The 18,026-nt window shown below is 36.5% G+C and overlaps 1 protein-coding gene across 1 annotated transcript in view; it reads right to left on the bottom strand.

Moving 5' to 3' along the window:
* Positions 1-10,927: 10,927 nt before the first annotated feature.
* VEGFC (vascular endothelial growth factor C) overlaps positions 10,928-18,026 on the bottom strand; it is a 31,622-nt gene continuing 24,523 nt past the window's right edge. Inside the window, exons 5-7 of the mRNA XM_049772658.1 lie at positions 15,136-15,242; positions 14,518-14,851; positions 10,928-11,087 (exon numbers count right to left, since the gene is read on the bottom strand). Of these exons, the coding sequence (XP_049628615.1) occupies positions 10,973-11,087; positions 14,518-14,851; positions 15,136-15,242 (556 nt within the window). The 3' untranslated portion in view covers positions 10,928-10,972. The remainder of the gene's footprint in view (positions 11,088-14,517; positions 14,852-15,135; positions 15,243-18,026) is intronic.

The raw sequence follows: 18,026 nt of genomic DNA, 5'->3' as shown, positions 1-18,026 counted from the left end.
TAGAGGGCAAGTCAGTCCTAGAAATTGTTGGAGAAAAAAAAAGACATGATAAAAGCATCTGACGTCACATGCAAAAATGCTAGATTTAAACCCAGTAATGAGGAAATCCTGCTTCCCAAAACCACTTGAAAACAATCAGCTGTAAATGAAGGAGGGTAAGGCTGTAGCATAGTGACTATTCATACACATGAGTAAAGACCAAAGCTATTTCATGCCAAGATTTCAGGATTTCAAATAATCATTTTGGAATCTGTAGTGATAGGACAACGAGCCTTGCACAAGGTTGACCTAGATTTGATCCCTGGCTTTGAAATGAAGTCTCAACTCTGTTAGGAGTGATACCTGAAGGCAGAGCCAGGAATAAGCTCTAGGTGCAATAGGGTGTTGCCAATAAAAATAACACACAGGGGCCGGAGCAGTGACGCAAGTGGTAAGGAGTCTGCCTTGCCAGTGCTAGCCTAGGACAGACAGAGGTTCTATCCCCTGGCGTCCCATATGGCCCCCCAAGCCAGGAGCAATTTCTGAGTAACTCCTGAGCATCACCAGGTGTGGCCCAAAAAACCAACCAACCAAACAAATCCATACATAAATATCAAAAAAAAACCCAAAACAAAACACACAAAAACATTCAAAATAGTATTTGTCTCCTCTGTGTAGTAAGTAAGTTAGTCTGATGCAAAAACGTGCTCCTCAGATAATAAAATTTCATATTGTCATTCTTGTTAGCAAACTTCAGAAGTTAATATATAGTACCAACCCCTTCCTAGCCTTGCCCCAAAAAGTCATGCAGTCTTTTTCTTTAAAAAAAAAATAGTGATGGCCAGGAGACAGAATAGGATAAAAGACATTTGTCTGAATGTGGCTGCTTTGCTACATGCTGCTTTGCTACCTGTTATTTCATAAGGGTCCCAAGCACTGTCAAGAGTGATCCCCGAGCACAAACCAAAAAAAATAAGCCCTGAATACAGCTTAAGCTGTATTCAAAAACAAAAAGAAAAGTCTACTGTATTTATTTTTCCCCCCTTAGTTTCTGATCTTTTCTCTGGTTTCTTATTGTATTTATTTATTTATTTTTGTTTGTTTTGGGTTCTCATCAGCCTTGATGCTCAAGAATTATTCCTGGTAGTGCTTAGGGGACCATATGATGGAAACTGAACCCAGGACAGTCACAGGCAAGGCAAGCATCCTACCTGCTACACTATTTCTTGAGCCCCAGTGATTTTTCTTTCTTTGTCTTCGTTTTTTTTTCCACCCTTCTTTGGTCTCCCTCTTACTTATAATTCTGAATGTTAGGCTCTGATTACCAATGATATGAAGAAGACAGATACCAAACCATCATAAAAATTGAGACACTCTCTTAAGATGGATGTGATTTGTTTGTCCAGAACCTAGCACAAAATCAGAGAAATTCGGGCTGGTTTAAGCTGAGCTGACAAACTGTCTCTATTTCTGTAAGCTTTCTCCTTCCTCCTTTATCACTGAGCAAAGACTGCCTAAACTAGTGTGGATTAAAATAAACAGAGCATGGAAATTAGATATAATCTGCTATGAAACATCATTGCTTAAGACAAGTGGAAGATTAAAAAAAAGGCATTTTCTTAAATTTAAAAGCCATTAGGCAGCAGAGCCAGGTTCAATCTATGGCATTCTATATGGTTCCCTGAGCCCACCAGAGGTGATCCCTGAATGCAGAGAACTATGTAAGTCCTGAGAACTGCATGGTGTGGCCTAAAAATATTAAAGTCATAAGTCAGGGGAGAGAGCTTAAAGGCTGAAGCATTTCGTTCCTATGCTCTAAGCATGAATTTCAATCAACATCGCATGCTCCCCAAAGTACCACTGGTTAGAACCCTGCTGGCCCTACATCCTATTGAGTCTCTTCCTGGTCTGAACACTGAGCCATTAAGCTCCAAACTGAACAAAATACTGCTGGGTGACCCTCTAGGTCTATAAGCATTGCTTGGTGGAACCACTCCCTACTTTTGACATGCCCACCCACTCAAAAAAGAGAAAAAAGAAAGTCATAGAAAGGAAATATGAAAAGCAAAAAATGGGGATTCTTTTGATAAGTAGTGGAAAGGGCTGGTTCTCAAAAGAAACCTTTCAGATTGCATTAATAATTCTTGATGGCAATGATTTATAGATGATCTCCAGGGCCCTGGCCTCAAAAGTGTTGGATCCTTAGATCCACATCAATTGTGTAATAAAATAGAAGATACAGTCTTCTTATTAAAGAAAGAACATTTTTCCTTCATTTTAAAATGAAGAAAACTGCAAGTTTCCATGGCATGGATGGAAATAGAAGAAATCATGCTGAATAAAGTCAGTTATAAGGAACAGAATAGACACAAAATAATCTCATGCATATGAGACACACAGCAAAGTAGGAGCATAAAAGCAATGGCTATACAATAAGCAAATCATCCACTGATATTGGAAAAGGGGAATGTTCAGAGAGGAAATTTGGTGGCCTGGGAGGAGGGAAGTGGGTATAGAATGATGGGTTTGGTTTTGGAATATAAATGATTTTGGGGGGGGCTGGAGAGATAGCATGAAGGTAGGGCATTTGCCTTGCATGCAGAACAACAGTGGTTCAAATCCCAGCATCCCATATGGTCCCCTGAACCTGCTAGGAGCAATTTCTGAGCATAAAGCTAGTAGTGACCCCTGAATGCCACCGGGTGTGACCCCAAAACCAAAAAAATGAATTTTTGAATATAAGGCTAACCAACATTTAAACTTTTATAAATAATAACTCAATAAAATAAATTAATAAAATTACATATCATAATAATAAAAATAAAATAATTTCAAGCACTTCCAAAATCCTGGAGATATCCCTATACCAAGAATTTTTTGATAAATATTAAACTTTATAACTAACTATAATTAAAAAAAATGACAGTCACCAACATTTTTGGAAATATACTATTCTCTTCCAAAAGCTTTTCCACTTAAAATAAATACAAAAATTGAGTAAATGAAAAATATCTTTAAGCATACAATTATGCATGGAACTGCTTTAAACATGGAAAAAATTCACTATTCCAACTCCCCATTAGAAATTTGTTGAGTAAATCAAAAGTCACGTGTCTGCATATATGGTTCCAAAATTTGTTTTCTTCTTTGCTGAACATTTTAGACAGTTTGCTTGTAATTATTTCCAGTTGAGACCATTTCCAGTTCTTTTGTATCCAGATAGTTCTTCTTTGGTAGATTGTCAGGAAGTTTTTAATGCTATCTTATACAATTAGTTTTCCCAAATCAAAACAGTTAACACTGTCCTGTGGATATTTAATGTCACACCAAACTCGATATATAATCAGCCACTCTGAGTGACCTCATGGAAAGCCCTTGAGCATTTGATAACAAGGCTGATAAATATGTAGGTGCCGGGTGTGGACAGACAGGAGGAATATTTAGTCAAAACTATCAAAAAGGCAGAAGGCAGCAACATAGAAAGTCAATTTCTGCTTCACTAACTGCCTGGATAAAATGTTTGTACCTTCTCTGGCTGCAGTTTGACAGCTGTGCACTAAAGGTCTTAATTTTTTACTATCTAGTGAAGTTTTCTTTCTTTATTTTTTTTTTCAAGACATCCAATTTTCCAACAGTTTCAAGAAGTTGTCTAAAGTGCCCATGTGTGGTCACATTCTATAGTGAAACACACATACACACAAAGTCAGACATACACACAATGTCAGAGAGAATGCTTAATATTTTGCTTAATATTTTGGTATGTAAGACAGACTTTAATTTTAGTAGCTAGGACAGAGAGGTTTTTCACTTACAATTTCTTATATGACACATGAAAAGTATTTAACATTTTCTTTTGGTCTCAAAAATAGAACTTCCCTACCTGAAGTCTTAAAAACTGACTTCACCTGGGTGCCAGCTCAGATGGCCAGAAGTGGGTTCAGGTGGACTCTTAGTGGTCCTCAAGCTTCCCCCCTCCCTTCGTACTCCAGGGGGGAGGTGCATGGGGAGGAGGGCGGGTAGTCATCTGGCTTCCGATTTCCTCCTTGATTCTGGAGACCAGCTCTTGCCAGGTATGGGGTTTGGGGAGGCCCCATACCAGAGCCCTTCTCCCTGACCTGGGGAGTGCTGGGAGGCTTGGCAGGCCCCCAGCCTTCTTTGTCTTTTTCCCTGACTCCAGGCCTTCCCTGGGAGCCAGCTCAGATGGCCAGAAGTGGGTTCAGGTGGACTCTTAGTGGTTCTCAGGCTTCTCCCCCTACCTCTCCCTACACTAATGGGAATGCGCTTTGGGAGGAGGGAGGGCCATTCTAGCATTGCCTTATGTTGGGACAGTCACTGGAATTTTTTTCTCCTTGTTTTTTGATTGATAGTATTGTATGCATATATTTTATATATCCATAACATCCATCTTGTATTGTGACCTTGATACTACCCTACAAATCTCATTTCTAATATTTTACTGCCTCAGTCCCAACCCTTATTTCCCCCATCTTCCCATGTAGGTGCAGCTCATGACATGAAGCTCACCACATAGAGTGATAAGTGCAGTTAGAGAAATAACTACACTGAAAACTATCATAACAATGTGAATGAATGAGGGAAAAAGAAAGCCTGTCTTGAGTACAGGTGTGGGTGGGGTGGGGAGTAGGTAGATCCAGGAAATTGGTGGTGGGAATCCTGCACTGGTGAAGGGGGTGTTCTTTACATGACTGTAATCATACAAGTACAATTATATTTGTAATCACGGTGTTTAAATAAAGATAATTTATTAAAAACAACTGACTTCACTCACCACCTCTTTGAGCTTTAGTATAAAGTTTTGTAAATTCAGAAGTGGGTCCCCTTGGACATCATTCTTTGACTAAGAAATACAGATATAACAGGTTTTAGTGATGGGTACAGGGACAAAGTATAAAGATCAAGGTGGGTAGAGTGTTTGCCTTGAACAAGGTTGACTCGGGTTCAATCTTGGCATCCCATCTAGTCCTGAGGCTGCCAGGAGTGATTCCTGAGCACAGTGCCAGAGGGAAATCCTCAAGCACCATCTGGTGTGGCCCCCAAACAAAACAGGTTCTTTGAGGTTTGAAACTGCTTTAGGGCCAGAGAGGTAATCCAGGGATTAAGGCACATGCTTTTCATGAGCATGGATATTTTCCTTTTCTACCACATAGATTCCCACAGTTCCCTAGAGAATAAATTGTTGGGTACGGTCCTTGAAGGTCCCCTGATTACCGCTGAGCATGTCCTTCCAATAAACCCAATCAAATTTATATTCCCAAATTGCTATTTTTTTTTTATTGCAGTGTGTTTTTTGAAACGATGTTGCTTTGGTTTTGGGTGATTGTTTTTTGGGATGGGGGGATGCTAGATCCTATCCTGCTGTACTTGAGGATCTTTTTCTGCACTCAGGAAACTAATTCATTTTGCTCAGGTGGTGAGGATCACACCAGGTTCTACAGAAAGCTGTGCTCTGGGTGCCGAATGAAGAGAAAATAGCATATAAAAGTTTGGTTTTAAAACATTTCCAGACCACTCAACATTGGATCAAGTACTACAAGCTAATGGATTTGTATTCCTCACCAGAAATTCAGCATGAAGAGATAAACTATCTACAACATTTCACTAACTTCTGGGTATGTAATATGCATGTTTTGGATCCAATCAAGTTGTCTGTTTTCCATTGGATTTGAACCTTCCAGAATCTTCTGTAATCTATCTCTACAAAAAATTATAGTTAGTTGCAGTCTATTGTAAATTACTACTTTAAATTCCATTTTAATTTTTCTGTTATGCTCATCTTCATTTAAAAGATACAATTCTTAAGAATCTTGCTTTGATGAAACCTACTAATAAAAAATCAGTTCTTGTGGAATTGTACAGAAGACAGTACAGTAATACAGGAACCTAAGGGATCTTTGCCTTAGTCTTTCTTAGGTAGTCAAGCCAAGAACCTTTACTGAAGGAGTTGCATAAGCTTCTTGGCAACATACTCAAAACAGCAGCACTAAGATGAACTGTCTGACCAGTTCTACAAGGTTCTTTTCTGAGACTCATTAAGAAAAATTCCTTAGGAGCAAGTTATTCCCAGAGAAAGTCTTGTGTGAAGGGAGGTAAGTGGAGATTTCTCTTCGTATACAGCAATGTCAGTGAATACCTTCTCATATTAACCACTCAAGCTTTTATGAAGAGATTTGAATGCAGATGAAAAGGCCATTTTCCAACAATTTTCACAATAAAATATGATTCATTAACAGTGAACAAATGTAAAAATCTTCTTCAAAAAAAAAAAAACCCTGGAAGTTAAATCTTACACAACTGTTTACCAAAATCTTTTTTCTTTTAGTCTTTTAAACTATATTTGCAGCATTACGTGTCTAAACATAAAATTTTGTTTATAGATGTTCCAAGATTTCAATATATTAATGATTGCTTCTATGACTGAATTTTCTTACTATTATTCCACTGTCTATATTCATCAGATTTGGATTACTAGCTCCAGATTTTAGCAGAACTAACAAATATTCGTTATGTATGTGAGAATTAACCTTTTTGTTCATTTATGTTGAATATTTTAAAGCATTTTTAGATTTATCTCTAGTTCATCTTTTTAACTGGTACCACAAAATCTCAATTATTCTAATGTCAAGAATTGAGAGTTTTATGAGGCACATAAAGTTGCAAGTCTGGCAATGTTTAGTCTTTACCCAAGTTATTATTGCTTTTAATCAAAATGATTACATCTCCAGGCACAAAACGAATGTGATTTTTCTGGCATGCTTCAGACTTTAATTTTGGTCTAGTGATTTGTTTTTGGGGGGAGCTAAGAAAATGCTCCAAAAATAGAATGCTACCCTAGATAATCATATTTTCTGAGAAACTACTTGTCAACACATAGTTTAGAAAAAAAAATTGGAGAGTAGATTTTGGGTCATACCCAAAGGGAGTACTGGGCTTACTCCTTGCTCTGTGCCTAGGGATCACTCCTGGCAATGGTTAGGGGATCATAAATAGTGTCTAATTTGTCATATACGGGGCAGAGAATAGACTGGGAATGGTTGCATCAAAGATGTTCACCTTAGCTCCTGTAGTATTTCTCTAGTCACAGTTTAAAGACCTTTCTGTTTGTTTGTATTTTCGGCCACACCAATAAGTGCTCAGGAATTACCCTGGTCAAAATTACTCCTTTCAGTTGGCTGCATGCCATGCTATCACTCCAGCTGAAACCTTTTTTTTTTTTAAATACAATTTATTGAGATCCTATTTACAATACTTAGAATATTTTAAGATGAAAATTTTTAATAGTCTGTACCAACTTCTAATATTTTTGTATGTTCTCAAAACTAAAATGATCAACTAGGTTAAAATACGGCTGTTTTTTGCTTGAATTTTTGGTTTTAGTGGAATAAAGTTTGATTTGATTGGCTCAGCTGAATTTGAGGCAGTGACTTTTTGTATATTAGCTCCTTTAGCTCCTTGTTCTGTAGAAGATTTTTTATCTTTTATTATTTAATTTTCCCTTTATTAATACTTTCTGAAAACATTCTCCCAGAGAAATATTCATAAAACCACAAGTATTGCTAAAGATACAGTTTTTTACCCATTTTTTAAGGTCTAAGTTTGAAAATTTCCCAGACCTTAGGTGGTGCACAGAAGGTAAATGCATACTATTTTTGTTTAAAGTCTTTTTAATCCTCTTTACAAAAAACGAAAGATTACTCAAATGTTGACTGAGAAATTTCAAGATAGTTTTTCCCCAATATATGAAAAAATATTACTTTATAAATTAAATGTTGTTTTGCAAAAGCCGGCTCCCTGTGTGTGACACCAGGCGGGGAAAATCCACGAAAGTACACTGGCCCAGTGGGGCCCAACTGTGAAAAACTGTGAGTGTGACCTGTCTATGTCTGTCTACTGTCCTCTTGCGTGAAACTCTTGCGAGTGGGGCAAAAAGAGGCTCCAGCGGAGCACGGCCTCTCCGCTTCGCTACGCGGCCGTGCACTCTTTCTAAGGAAAGAACTCCATTGCAACAAGAAGGAAAAATCACACTAACAACGGCGCTATATCACAGAAGCAAACATTTCTCTCCGGACTGTCTTCTCTGTTGCATGCTCGGGCCTAAGATTTGACCCAGTGTGAGGCTTCATCCACGGAGGACTCCCCTCCCTTAGAGGCAAGTCAGCCCATCCAGAAAGGGAGGAGCCAGAGGAGTGTGCTGCCTGCATCATATAGACAATGAATACCACCACAACACGTAGAAAAACCCACAATACAAGTGTGACAATGGGGAAACAACGCAGGCCAGCATCAGACATAGAGAATGAAGATGACAATTCTGAGGACCAGATAATGACCAACCAACTAATCAACCTCTCAGATAAGGACTTTAGACTAGCAATATGGAAGATGCTCAACGGACTCCAAGAAACCATGGATCGAGTTGAACAGAACACTAATAAGAACCAAGAAAATATGAAGACAGAAATCACAGAACTCCTAACTGAAATAACATGTCAACTAACAGGACTGAAAAAGTCAGTAAACGAAGTGAATGACAAAATGGATAAGCTCTGGGACAGGGCATCAGAAGCTGAGAATAGACTTGGTGCTGTGGAAGATGAGATACATAACAATTCCATACAGCAGGAGAGATTGGACAAAAAACTTAAAGCAAATAAATTAAATGTTAAAGTTTTGAAGATAATACAGTAGAATTTAATAAACCTTGGAGTATTACGTTAAAAGTATGAAAATTTTCAATATTTCAGAACATAAATCTTTAAATGAAGCATTTATAAACACTTCATATATAATTACTATCATTTTATATTGTACTGAATAGTTACCTATACTAAAAAACTATAAAAATTTCAAGCTTTGAGAGATTTGTCACATCAGTAGCAAACTATGACAGATCATGAAGACTAGAGTTACTTTTTTTATTTTTTTTTGGTTTTGGGCCAACACCCGGTGATGCGCAGGGGTTACTCCTGCCTATGTGCTCAGAAATTCTCCTGACTTGGGGAACCATATGGGACTCCAGACATCAAACTCAGGTCCATCCTGGGTCAGCTGCATGCAAGGCAAATGCCCTACCACTGTGCTACGACTCTGGACCCTAGTGCGACTTTTATGTATTTGCTAGTAATCATAAGATATTATACAAATAATCAATTATCAATTCTCCAGTTACTAGTTTAGAATTTATGTATTCAAGTATAGTAGTTATTTCTAGATAAAAAGTAATTCAATACATTGATTTTTAAAAACTAAAATAACCATGTAGCTCAAGTGTTTCCTTAATTCAAATATATAAGAGTATTTAAATGTTATTTCTAGTTTCAAATGTATTGGCTGATAATATTCCAGCTCCCATGGTTGAGATATGGTTCAGCATAAAACCTGTGCATGAAAAATCAACCAATCTTACTAACCAATCAACCCATTTTAGCTAATTAGACCTTATGGGGCCAGAGATACAGTATAGGAGATATGGTATTTTCCTTGTATCATGTTCATCCTGGTCCAATCCCCTTAGAACAGAACTAGGAGTATAAGTCTGTAAGTCCTGAGCATTACTAAATATGATCTAATATGCCTCTCTCCCCCAAGTCACAATAGAAGTTCAAAATTTCCTTACCAGGCAGCACTCAGAGCTTATTCCTGTTTCTGTGTTAAGAGGTCACTCCTGTGAATGTTTGGAGATCAAAGAGGTTGTCAAAAAACATACAGGCTCAGCTGCATGCAACTAAAACAGCCTATACTGTCTCTTCAGTGCAGAAATTTAATATTTGGAAAATTAAGTAATATTTAAATAGTAACCCTATACTATATCTTGGAAATATAATGTTTGGAAAATTAAATAATATTTAAATATTAACACTATACTGTCTCTTCAGTGCGGAAATTTAATATTTGAAAAATTAAGTAATATTTAAAGTCATTTATATATATATATGTGTGTATGTATATGGAAGATTTTATTCCAAGTTAAAAGTTTGATAGATAGTACAAGAGAGATAGTAATATTTAAAGTCATATACATCTGTATATATATGTATGTATATGGAGGATTTTATTCCAAGTTAAGAATTTGATAGATAGCATGGAGAGATAGCACAGTTTTAAGGTCTTGCCTATGATTGACCCAGGTTTAATCTTGGACACCTCAAATGGTCCCCCGAGTACCACCAGGAGTGATTCCTGAGTACAGAACTCAGAGTAATCCCTGAGCACTGCTGGATGTTCTATCCTTCACAAAAAAAGTTTGAATTGTTCCAGTAAACTGATAAAAAAAGTTGATCACATAGATATTCTATACTAATCATTGATGCCTCAATCCCTAAAATTCTAAAGGCTCTGATGCTCAAATATTTGTAACTATTAAATATGTTGTGAGACAGATTTACGTCTGAAACTTCCTTTTTTTTTTATAATATCACTCTTAACAAAATTCATCAACTCTGACATCTGGTTATAGAAAAAGAAAGGGAGATGAGTGTTTTCATAGTATCAAATTTTGCTTAGAGTGCAAGATATTAATGGACGGACGTTAGCAGCTTATAATACAATTTCATTTTATTTTAAACATATTTTGCATGATATAAAAATATTGATCACAGTGAGTTACCAATTGTTATTGCTATAAAAATGAATGGAGAAACAATACTTTTAGTAGAAATAAATTATGTAGTCATTTTCTTTTTAAATCACAAGAGTAAAACCTTGGCTGTTTGGTTGTTGGCAAAAAAAAAAAGAAAAAAAAAAGAAAAAAGAAAAAAACAACAAAAAAACAAAAATAAAAAAGTTTTTCTAAGAGGTCTTTTGCAGATGATTTCCAGTCCATTTCTATAGAGTTCTCCACATGGTTTAGACAACACTGGTTTTTGTGTCTGTGATCATGGTCCCACAAAGGTCTCTCTGTTCATTAGACAGTTCAGCTGTGGGAACATGGTTTTCCATAAGTGACATAAGTTGACGAACCAGCAAATAGTACATCTTAGTTCATATGTGGTCTTTTCCAATAGGAAGGAACACAGCGACACACTTCTTCACGAAAGGACAGTCCCTGCTCACAGTGCTTCGGCCGGTTTGGACAGGGTCTTCTGTAACAGCTACAAAAACAAAAAGGAACATCCTTTTGTATCTAAGTGATGATTTCATTAGGTTGCAAATAGCCCTTTCATATTTGTCAACATTTCAGACTAGAACAAAATGACTCCCTTAATCATAAAACTTGCTAAGATACTGTTAAAGTTAGTGCTCAGAAAGACAGACTGCAAGAGAACTGGGAAAGCCTTTCAGATAGAAAATCTTGATTGCTGATAGAACCAATAGAAGAATAAGATGTTGTAAGCGGTGGTTCATTGGATTCGCTCTCTGTTTGGTGTATGAAAGGCAAATAAAACTGACATTTGTAAAATGACTATTTAAGGTCTTATGATAGACTGTGATCACCAAGCATGGGTGAGTTTACAAGAGTATGGGACTCATATGGAATGCAGATATCAGAGCTGTTATTACGCACTATTATTTTGGCAGTGCTCATCTGAAGACCAGGCCTGCTCATCTTTGCCTCTCTGCTGGGTAAGCAGCTGGTGGCAGGATGTGAATCACTTTCTTCTCCATCTGGGGCCCCATGTGACAAAAACATGAGAAGGGAGGACAAGGACCAGGACTCATCATCTCTTCTCCCCATAGACTTCCTGTTTCTTGCCATGGTGTAAGGACAACTGACCAAATAGCTAAGAATATCAGTAGTGCTGTTGCTCCAACCCAAGAACTACATTTACATTATGTTTTGGAGTATTACATAGAAGATACATAACACATGGAAATAGGGAAAGGTGTAAGATAACGAGAAGACCAGAAAATTTTAAAGTAGATGAGAGAAAAGCCACCAGTGTAGTTTCCAAAGGCCATTTCTTTTACTGAAGGAAAGCATATCTAGTTTCAAAAAAATACTCTTTTTAAGTTCCAAGTACAAATGTTTTGTTATAAGACAACTGGTATACTTAATGAGAAAGATAAAATGTTCAGTGATGAAAGAAAATGGCTGAAGTTAGAGAACCAAAAGTGCCCACAACACTCCTACAACAAAATTAGAAGAAAATGAAGAATTCCTACATTTTCAAAATATTAAATCATCTTATACTTCCATACATATGTAAAATCTGGAGTTAGAGACTTTAAAAATAAATATAGAGAATGCTTTGGATAAAATTTTTCATGAAACAAGGTATCCTATTTCTAGAAATACAATGATATAAATCTTTTTTTCCTAAGGTAACACAAGATTTCTATGTAAAAATATGACGACTGCTAGTTTTCTATAAATATTAAAATTTTAAGAGTTTCAATATATCCTAGGTTCACTCAGGGCCTCAACATATTAAAGGTTTTAGCAAGCTTTCAAAAGAGTTAGCATTTCTAATTCATTGGTGGTCTTCAAAATATGCATTTACTCATGAGAGTAGAAATATTCCGGAAAGCTGAAATTAAGTATTTGTTTAAAATATGCCAAAAAGAATTTCTATAAAGTTCTTAGAAATAATAATGGAAAGAAAAGTCATGGATGAGATCTCTCTATTCACTGAAGTCTCCTTATAGAGCTAAAATGCTAGTGCAGGGGGTGGTGAACAAGTTCGACACAAAGAGCCAAAATTTTAAACTGTGAGAGTCAGAGAGTCACACCATGCAGCGACCTGCCAAAACAAACACTCACACAAAAGCATATAATTTTAACAGTAATATATTAAACACATATTGCATTTTGCCATTTTAAGTGAGGGTAAAAATCCTGTTCGCCACGTCTGTCTAGTGTGATCAGAAAAAGACATTAAATCAAGAGCACAAAGACTTTGAATGTCAAAATACAGACACTTCACTTAGAAAAAGATTGTTGAACAGGGATTGAGATACTAAACTGTAAATAAGTTAAAGGTAAGTTGCAAATCCTATGAGCTATCATTTGTTCAACTGACATTATTATTCATCTTTAAAGAGTGGCTGGGAGAGAAACCTGTGAGGGTGATGAATAACAAACAATCTAAAATGAAAAGGATGGATAGCATGAACAACAGTATGGGAACTGCCCCAGGAAAGAGGCGAAAATTTGCAGAAAAAGTGCTCAGGCCAGTGAGAGAGGACAAAGCAGAAGGCACTAGAATTGCACTCAGCTGATCTGGATTGGGTTCCCAGACTGCATATGCTCCCCTGAGTATCTACAGGGGTCACTTCAGAGAACAGAGCCAGCTCATGAGCCCTGCTGAGCACATGCTAAATACATATTCCCTTCTCAATAAAGATTAAAAAATGCTATGAAGAGGTGAAAGAGAGGAACACAAATATTAAATGATTAGTGTTCCAGCTATCCTGAAGTTTGGTCTGCTAAAGTAAACTCAGCTTCCCAGTAAGAAACTTATAAAAGAGATGAAATCTAAATTTTTATAAATTGAAGAAAATTGAAAGAGTTGGAGATGTTACAGCAGAGATTTGGGAAGAGTAGTTAGGAATGATGTTAAAGAAATAGGAGGTAATGGTTTAAAGCACTGATTTGGCTCAAAAAAAAACACTACCTTATCTTAAGATTAAAGACAAAGAAATTTAATGGTGAATATTGGTCATGCCTGACACCATGTAGATGAACTTAAAGTGATTATGATAAATGAGATAAGACAGAGAGCTAGAGAGACAATTAATTACTGAATGGTTCCCGTCTTGTAGGGGATAAAAATAGAGAAACCCACAACCAGGGAAATATAACAAAAAACCCTCTACGATAAAAAATATTTGGTTACTGGCAATAAATGGAAAGGGAGAGAGAAATGCTAAAGAGAGGGCTTCTTTTGGGTAGAAAAACAAGAAGTTGTGGTGGTTGATTGGCAAAGCATATACACATATGGAAGAATAAAATTGTACCTCTGAATTCATAGTGTCATAAGTCAAAGGCAAATTAATGAACCTTGTTATGAAAAGACTATGTCCAATGATGTAATTTTTCAAGGCAATAAAATTAAAATTTAAGGAGTGACTCATGTTATTTCTAAGCATATTAATGTATTTCTCAAATTCCATTAAATGCTTAGTTTAAATATTTTTATTTCTAGTTATAATTCTATAGTAAATGGCACTATCTAATTATTTATATAAATTTTGCATGGAATTTTTCTATGTATTGAAAAGTTCTCCTAAATTAAAATTTGAAAGGTTTCATTGTTTTTGGTGGGGGAAGGTGTGTCCTGCATGGAGGTAACTGAAAAAGATGCCCAGGGTTCTCTGATTCATGTCTTATTTATACTGAGTTCTATTGCCATATATTCTCAACACAACAGTGCTAAGAGGTTCTAAACTTGGGTCTGATTTTAGTTTCTAGATATCTTGTTCTGTTCATATCAGAAAAAAACCCATCTCAAAAAGTTTTCTATTAATTATAAAACATCAGAATTCATCTTGCATAGCCTACAGATCTCAGAACAGGAAACCACTCCTTGGAGAAAAGCACATACATGAAGATGACTGAGAAGGCTTAGGAAGAATACACACCTGCATGTTTGATGATAAAACTTTTTTCCTTTTAATAGGCATTTCTGGGGACTTTCTGTACATTCACAGGCACAATTCCCAGGGTTTAGGGGTTGATTTTTGGGGCAGGTTCTTTTACATACACACTGGCATGTGTTTTCATCAAATTCTCTGTTGGCCCCACATGAACTGGGGAAAAGTTCGTTTTTACAGACGCACTGGCATGTGTTTCTGTCCAGTACTTTGTGAGGTCCACAGCTGGATGGCTGGAGTCCCCCTCTGCAGACACACTGACATGTTTCTTCATCCAATTCCTTGTTGGGTCCACAGACATCATGAAATCCATCTGACAAGTCTAGACAAACAGTGAGAACATCTTTCAGGTTCTACCTTACACAGTTCTGTGTGATGTGAAACTACCAAAAGCCCTTACAAGTACTTTTCCTATTTGTTGACTTCCGAGGTTGGTGCACAAACATGGACCTGATCCTTGACAACAAAGCTCTCATCAATGATGTAGAACATACCCTAATTTGCACACACCTCATTGAAGGAGTGATGATGAGAATATGGTGCATGTTGTTTTCATAGTTATCATAGCTTGACACTTAAAAGTCTTACAAACATCCATCTGCTTACCATCTCCAGTTTCCGAGGAGAAAAGAAAATCTTGCTGAGCCAGGCATCTGCAAATGCGATGATTCCACATGTAATTGGTGGGGCAAGTCTTGTTAGCACTTTGGCATCTTTGGAAGAGAGAGACACCTTAAGCAGTAGCACAACAGATCCAGGGGAATCTCACTTGTTTATCTTTTGCATTACCAAATTCACAGATACTTACAAGAGCACTCTAAAGAATATAAGAATAAATTAATCAATATGTTAAAATTAGCCTCAGAAATCACTTTTGGCAGGCTCAGGTTACGATGAGATGCCAGAGATTGAATCCAGATGGGCCACATGTAAGACAAAATTCTGTGCTATCTTTCAGTCCCTTAAAAGACTTTTTAAATTGTACAATCCCATGAGTAGAGAAATACATCCTTAAATGAAATCACAGCAAATATGGTTTAATTAAATGTAGACCAAATTAAATAAAAATATAGACCATATCAGTGAAAGTCACCTCTGACAACAGAAAGAGAGCATGTGTCATCTGAGAGGCAGACTTGCCTGAGAATCACTGGGTGTGGCTTGAAAAAATCTTTTAAATTGCATTTCTTTGTGATGCATTATCAATGTTTGATTTGTGCAACTATTTTATACCTATTTACAAAGGCCATGTAAAATATATTAGGGATCATGAATTGCATAGTTTTAAGAAGCTCTGGCAAATACATTATCTGAATTATTTTTGTGTATTTTATTTTATTGTTAATACATTTATTTGTATAAGCCCAATGTTTCATTTTGTGGAAAGGAGATAAAGCCTTTATATCTCTCTGAAGCTGAAGCCTTCTTTTTCTATTAAATCATGTATGCTTCTGGATAGCTTTGTATGTCATTTAACAATATGATAATTTATTTTTAGTAGCTGCACAGTATTCTAAAATAGATAAGCTATTAATTTTATTAAAAAATAAAAATAAGGGCCCGGAGAGATAACACAGCGGTGCTTGCCTTGCAAGCAGCTGATCCAGAACCTAAGGTGGTTGGTTCGAATCCTGGTGTCCCATATGGTCCCCCGTGCCTGCCAGGAGCTAGTTCTGAGCAGATAGCCAGGAGTAACCCCTGAGCGCCACCGCGTGTGGCCCAAAAACCAAAAAATAAAATAAAAATAAAAATAAATTCTAATTAATAAAATTAATTACTCCTAAGCATTTTTTCAAACAAATACATAGCCTTTACTGTCTTATTTATGAGTCAGATTGCCCTAATATAAAGCTTCTATTAATACAAAACCCTATTTTATTTCAAAGAAAATGCCTCCCTCCCTCCCTCCATTCCTTCCTTCCTTCCTTTCTTCCTTCCATCCTTCCTTCCTTCCTTCCTTCCTTCCTTCCTTCCTTCCTTCCTTCCTTCCTTCCTTCCTTCCTTCCTTCCTTCCTTCCTTCCTTCCTTCCTTTTCCTTCCTTCCTTTTCCTTCCTTCCTTCCTTCCTTCCTTCCTTCCTTCCTTCCTTCCTTCCTTCCTTTTCCTTCCTTCCTTTTCCTTCCTTCCTTCCTTCCTTCCTTCCTTCCTTCCTTCCTTTTCCTTCCTTTCTTTTCCTTCCTTCCTTCCTTCCTTCCTTCCTTCCTTCCTTCCTTCCTTCCTTCCTTCCTTCCTTCCTTCCTTTCCTTTGTTTTCCTTCCTTCCTTTATCTTTCCTTCATTTCTTTTCCTTCCTTCCTTCCTTCCTTCCTTCCTTCCTTCCTTCCTTCCTTCCTTCCTTCCTTCCTTCCTTCCTTCCTTCCTTCCTTCCTTCCTTCCTTCCTTCCTTCCTTCCTTCCTTCCTTCCTTCCTTCCTTCCTCCCCCCTTCTTCTTTTCCTTTCTTACTTTTTCTGGTCCTTATAAGCACGAGCTCTGTAACGAACTTTTGAAAAAAAAAAAAAGATAATCTGTATTTGTAATCATTTCTTCTTTTAACTTGTCCAGCACTTCTAAGCACTATTTAATTTATTGTGTCCATAAGTTTCCACTGTTCCTCCAAGGTATGAAGCTTGTCCACTCAGTGCTTTAAGTAGGAGAGTTGATTGTTGCCCTTTCTCCTACCATCATTATTTTTGAGTATCAATGATTGTTTGGATCTCTTTCTGTTCTTAAATTTCTTCAAGAATCACATACCTTGTAGCTATTTAAGTAACTGTATATGATGGAGAGTTTACTTAAATAAAAAAATTAGAAATTTCTGATTACTATGTAATAAGAGCCTCATCATCTGCATGCAAATCACACTTGAAACTGTGTAATGACCACTTTAATAGTCACTGGCAGTTCAGGAAACAGTTGTTAAACATTCCATAGTCAATCAAGAAAGTTAATTTTCTATAAACATTACCAACTCCCAATAATCTTGAAGTGAGTTCCTGCCATGCATCATCATATTTTTACTGAAAACAACCGAAGTGATGTTTACAGTTTATAATTTTGGGGTAACAACTTGTTGGCCCTAGTCAGAAAATATCTGTACCTATTTTTAGGAATGGTAAGAAACTGCAATTCTAAAACATGCAGTCATTTAAACTGAGGGTATCACAATTTCCAAAAAGAAAAATTAAAGTTTCAAAAAACTGTCACTCATGCAATATATTTCCAAGTGAAAAAATGAATCATATCTTGATTATGTCACACTAGTTATCTTACTAAATATCTTCAATCAGTACATAGGTAATTTTAAATAAATGCTAAGATTCTTCAAAAAATTTCAATTTGCAGTACTCAATGAATTTAATAGAAATCAAATCTAGGTATTAATAATTGCCATCTGCTATTATTTTATATAGTTCTCCATGTATTAATCTAGTTTTCTTCCTCAAATCATTATGATAAATCTTGCATAAGTCTGAAGAACCTATCCAGCTTCATAAAAGTATTACTAAAAGGTCTCATCCT

Source organism: Suncus etruscus, chromosome 4, assembly GCF_024139225.1.
Source record: "Suncus etruscus isolate mSunEtr1 chromosome 4, mSunEtr1.pri.cur, whole genome shotgun sequence".
In the NCBI taxonomy this organism is placed as follows: Eukaryota; Metazoa; Chordata; class Mammalia; order Eulipotyphla; family Soricidae; genus Suncus; species Suncus etruscus.
Note: the sequence above shows the minus strand (reverse complement) of the source record. Positions and strands in the feature narration are given on the sequence as shown.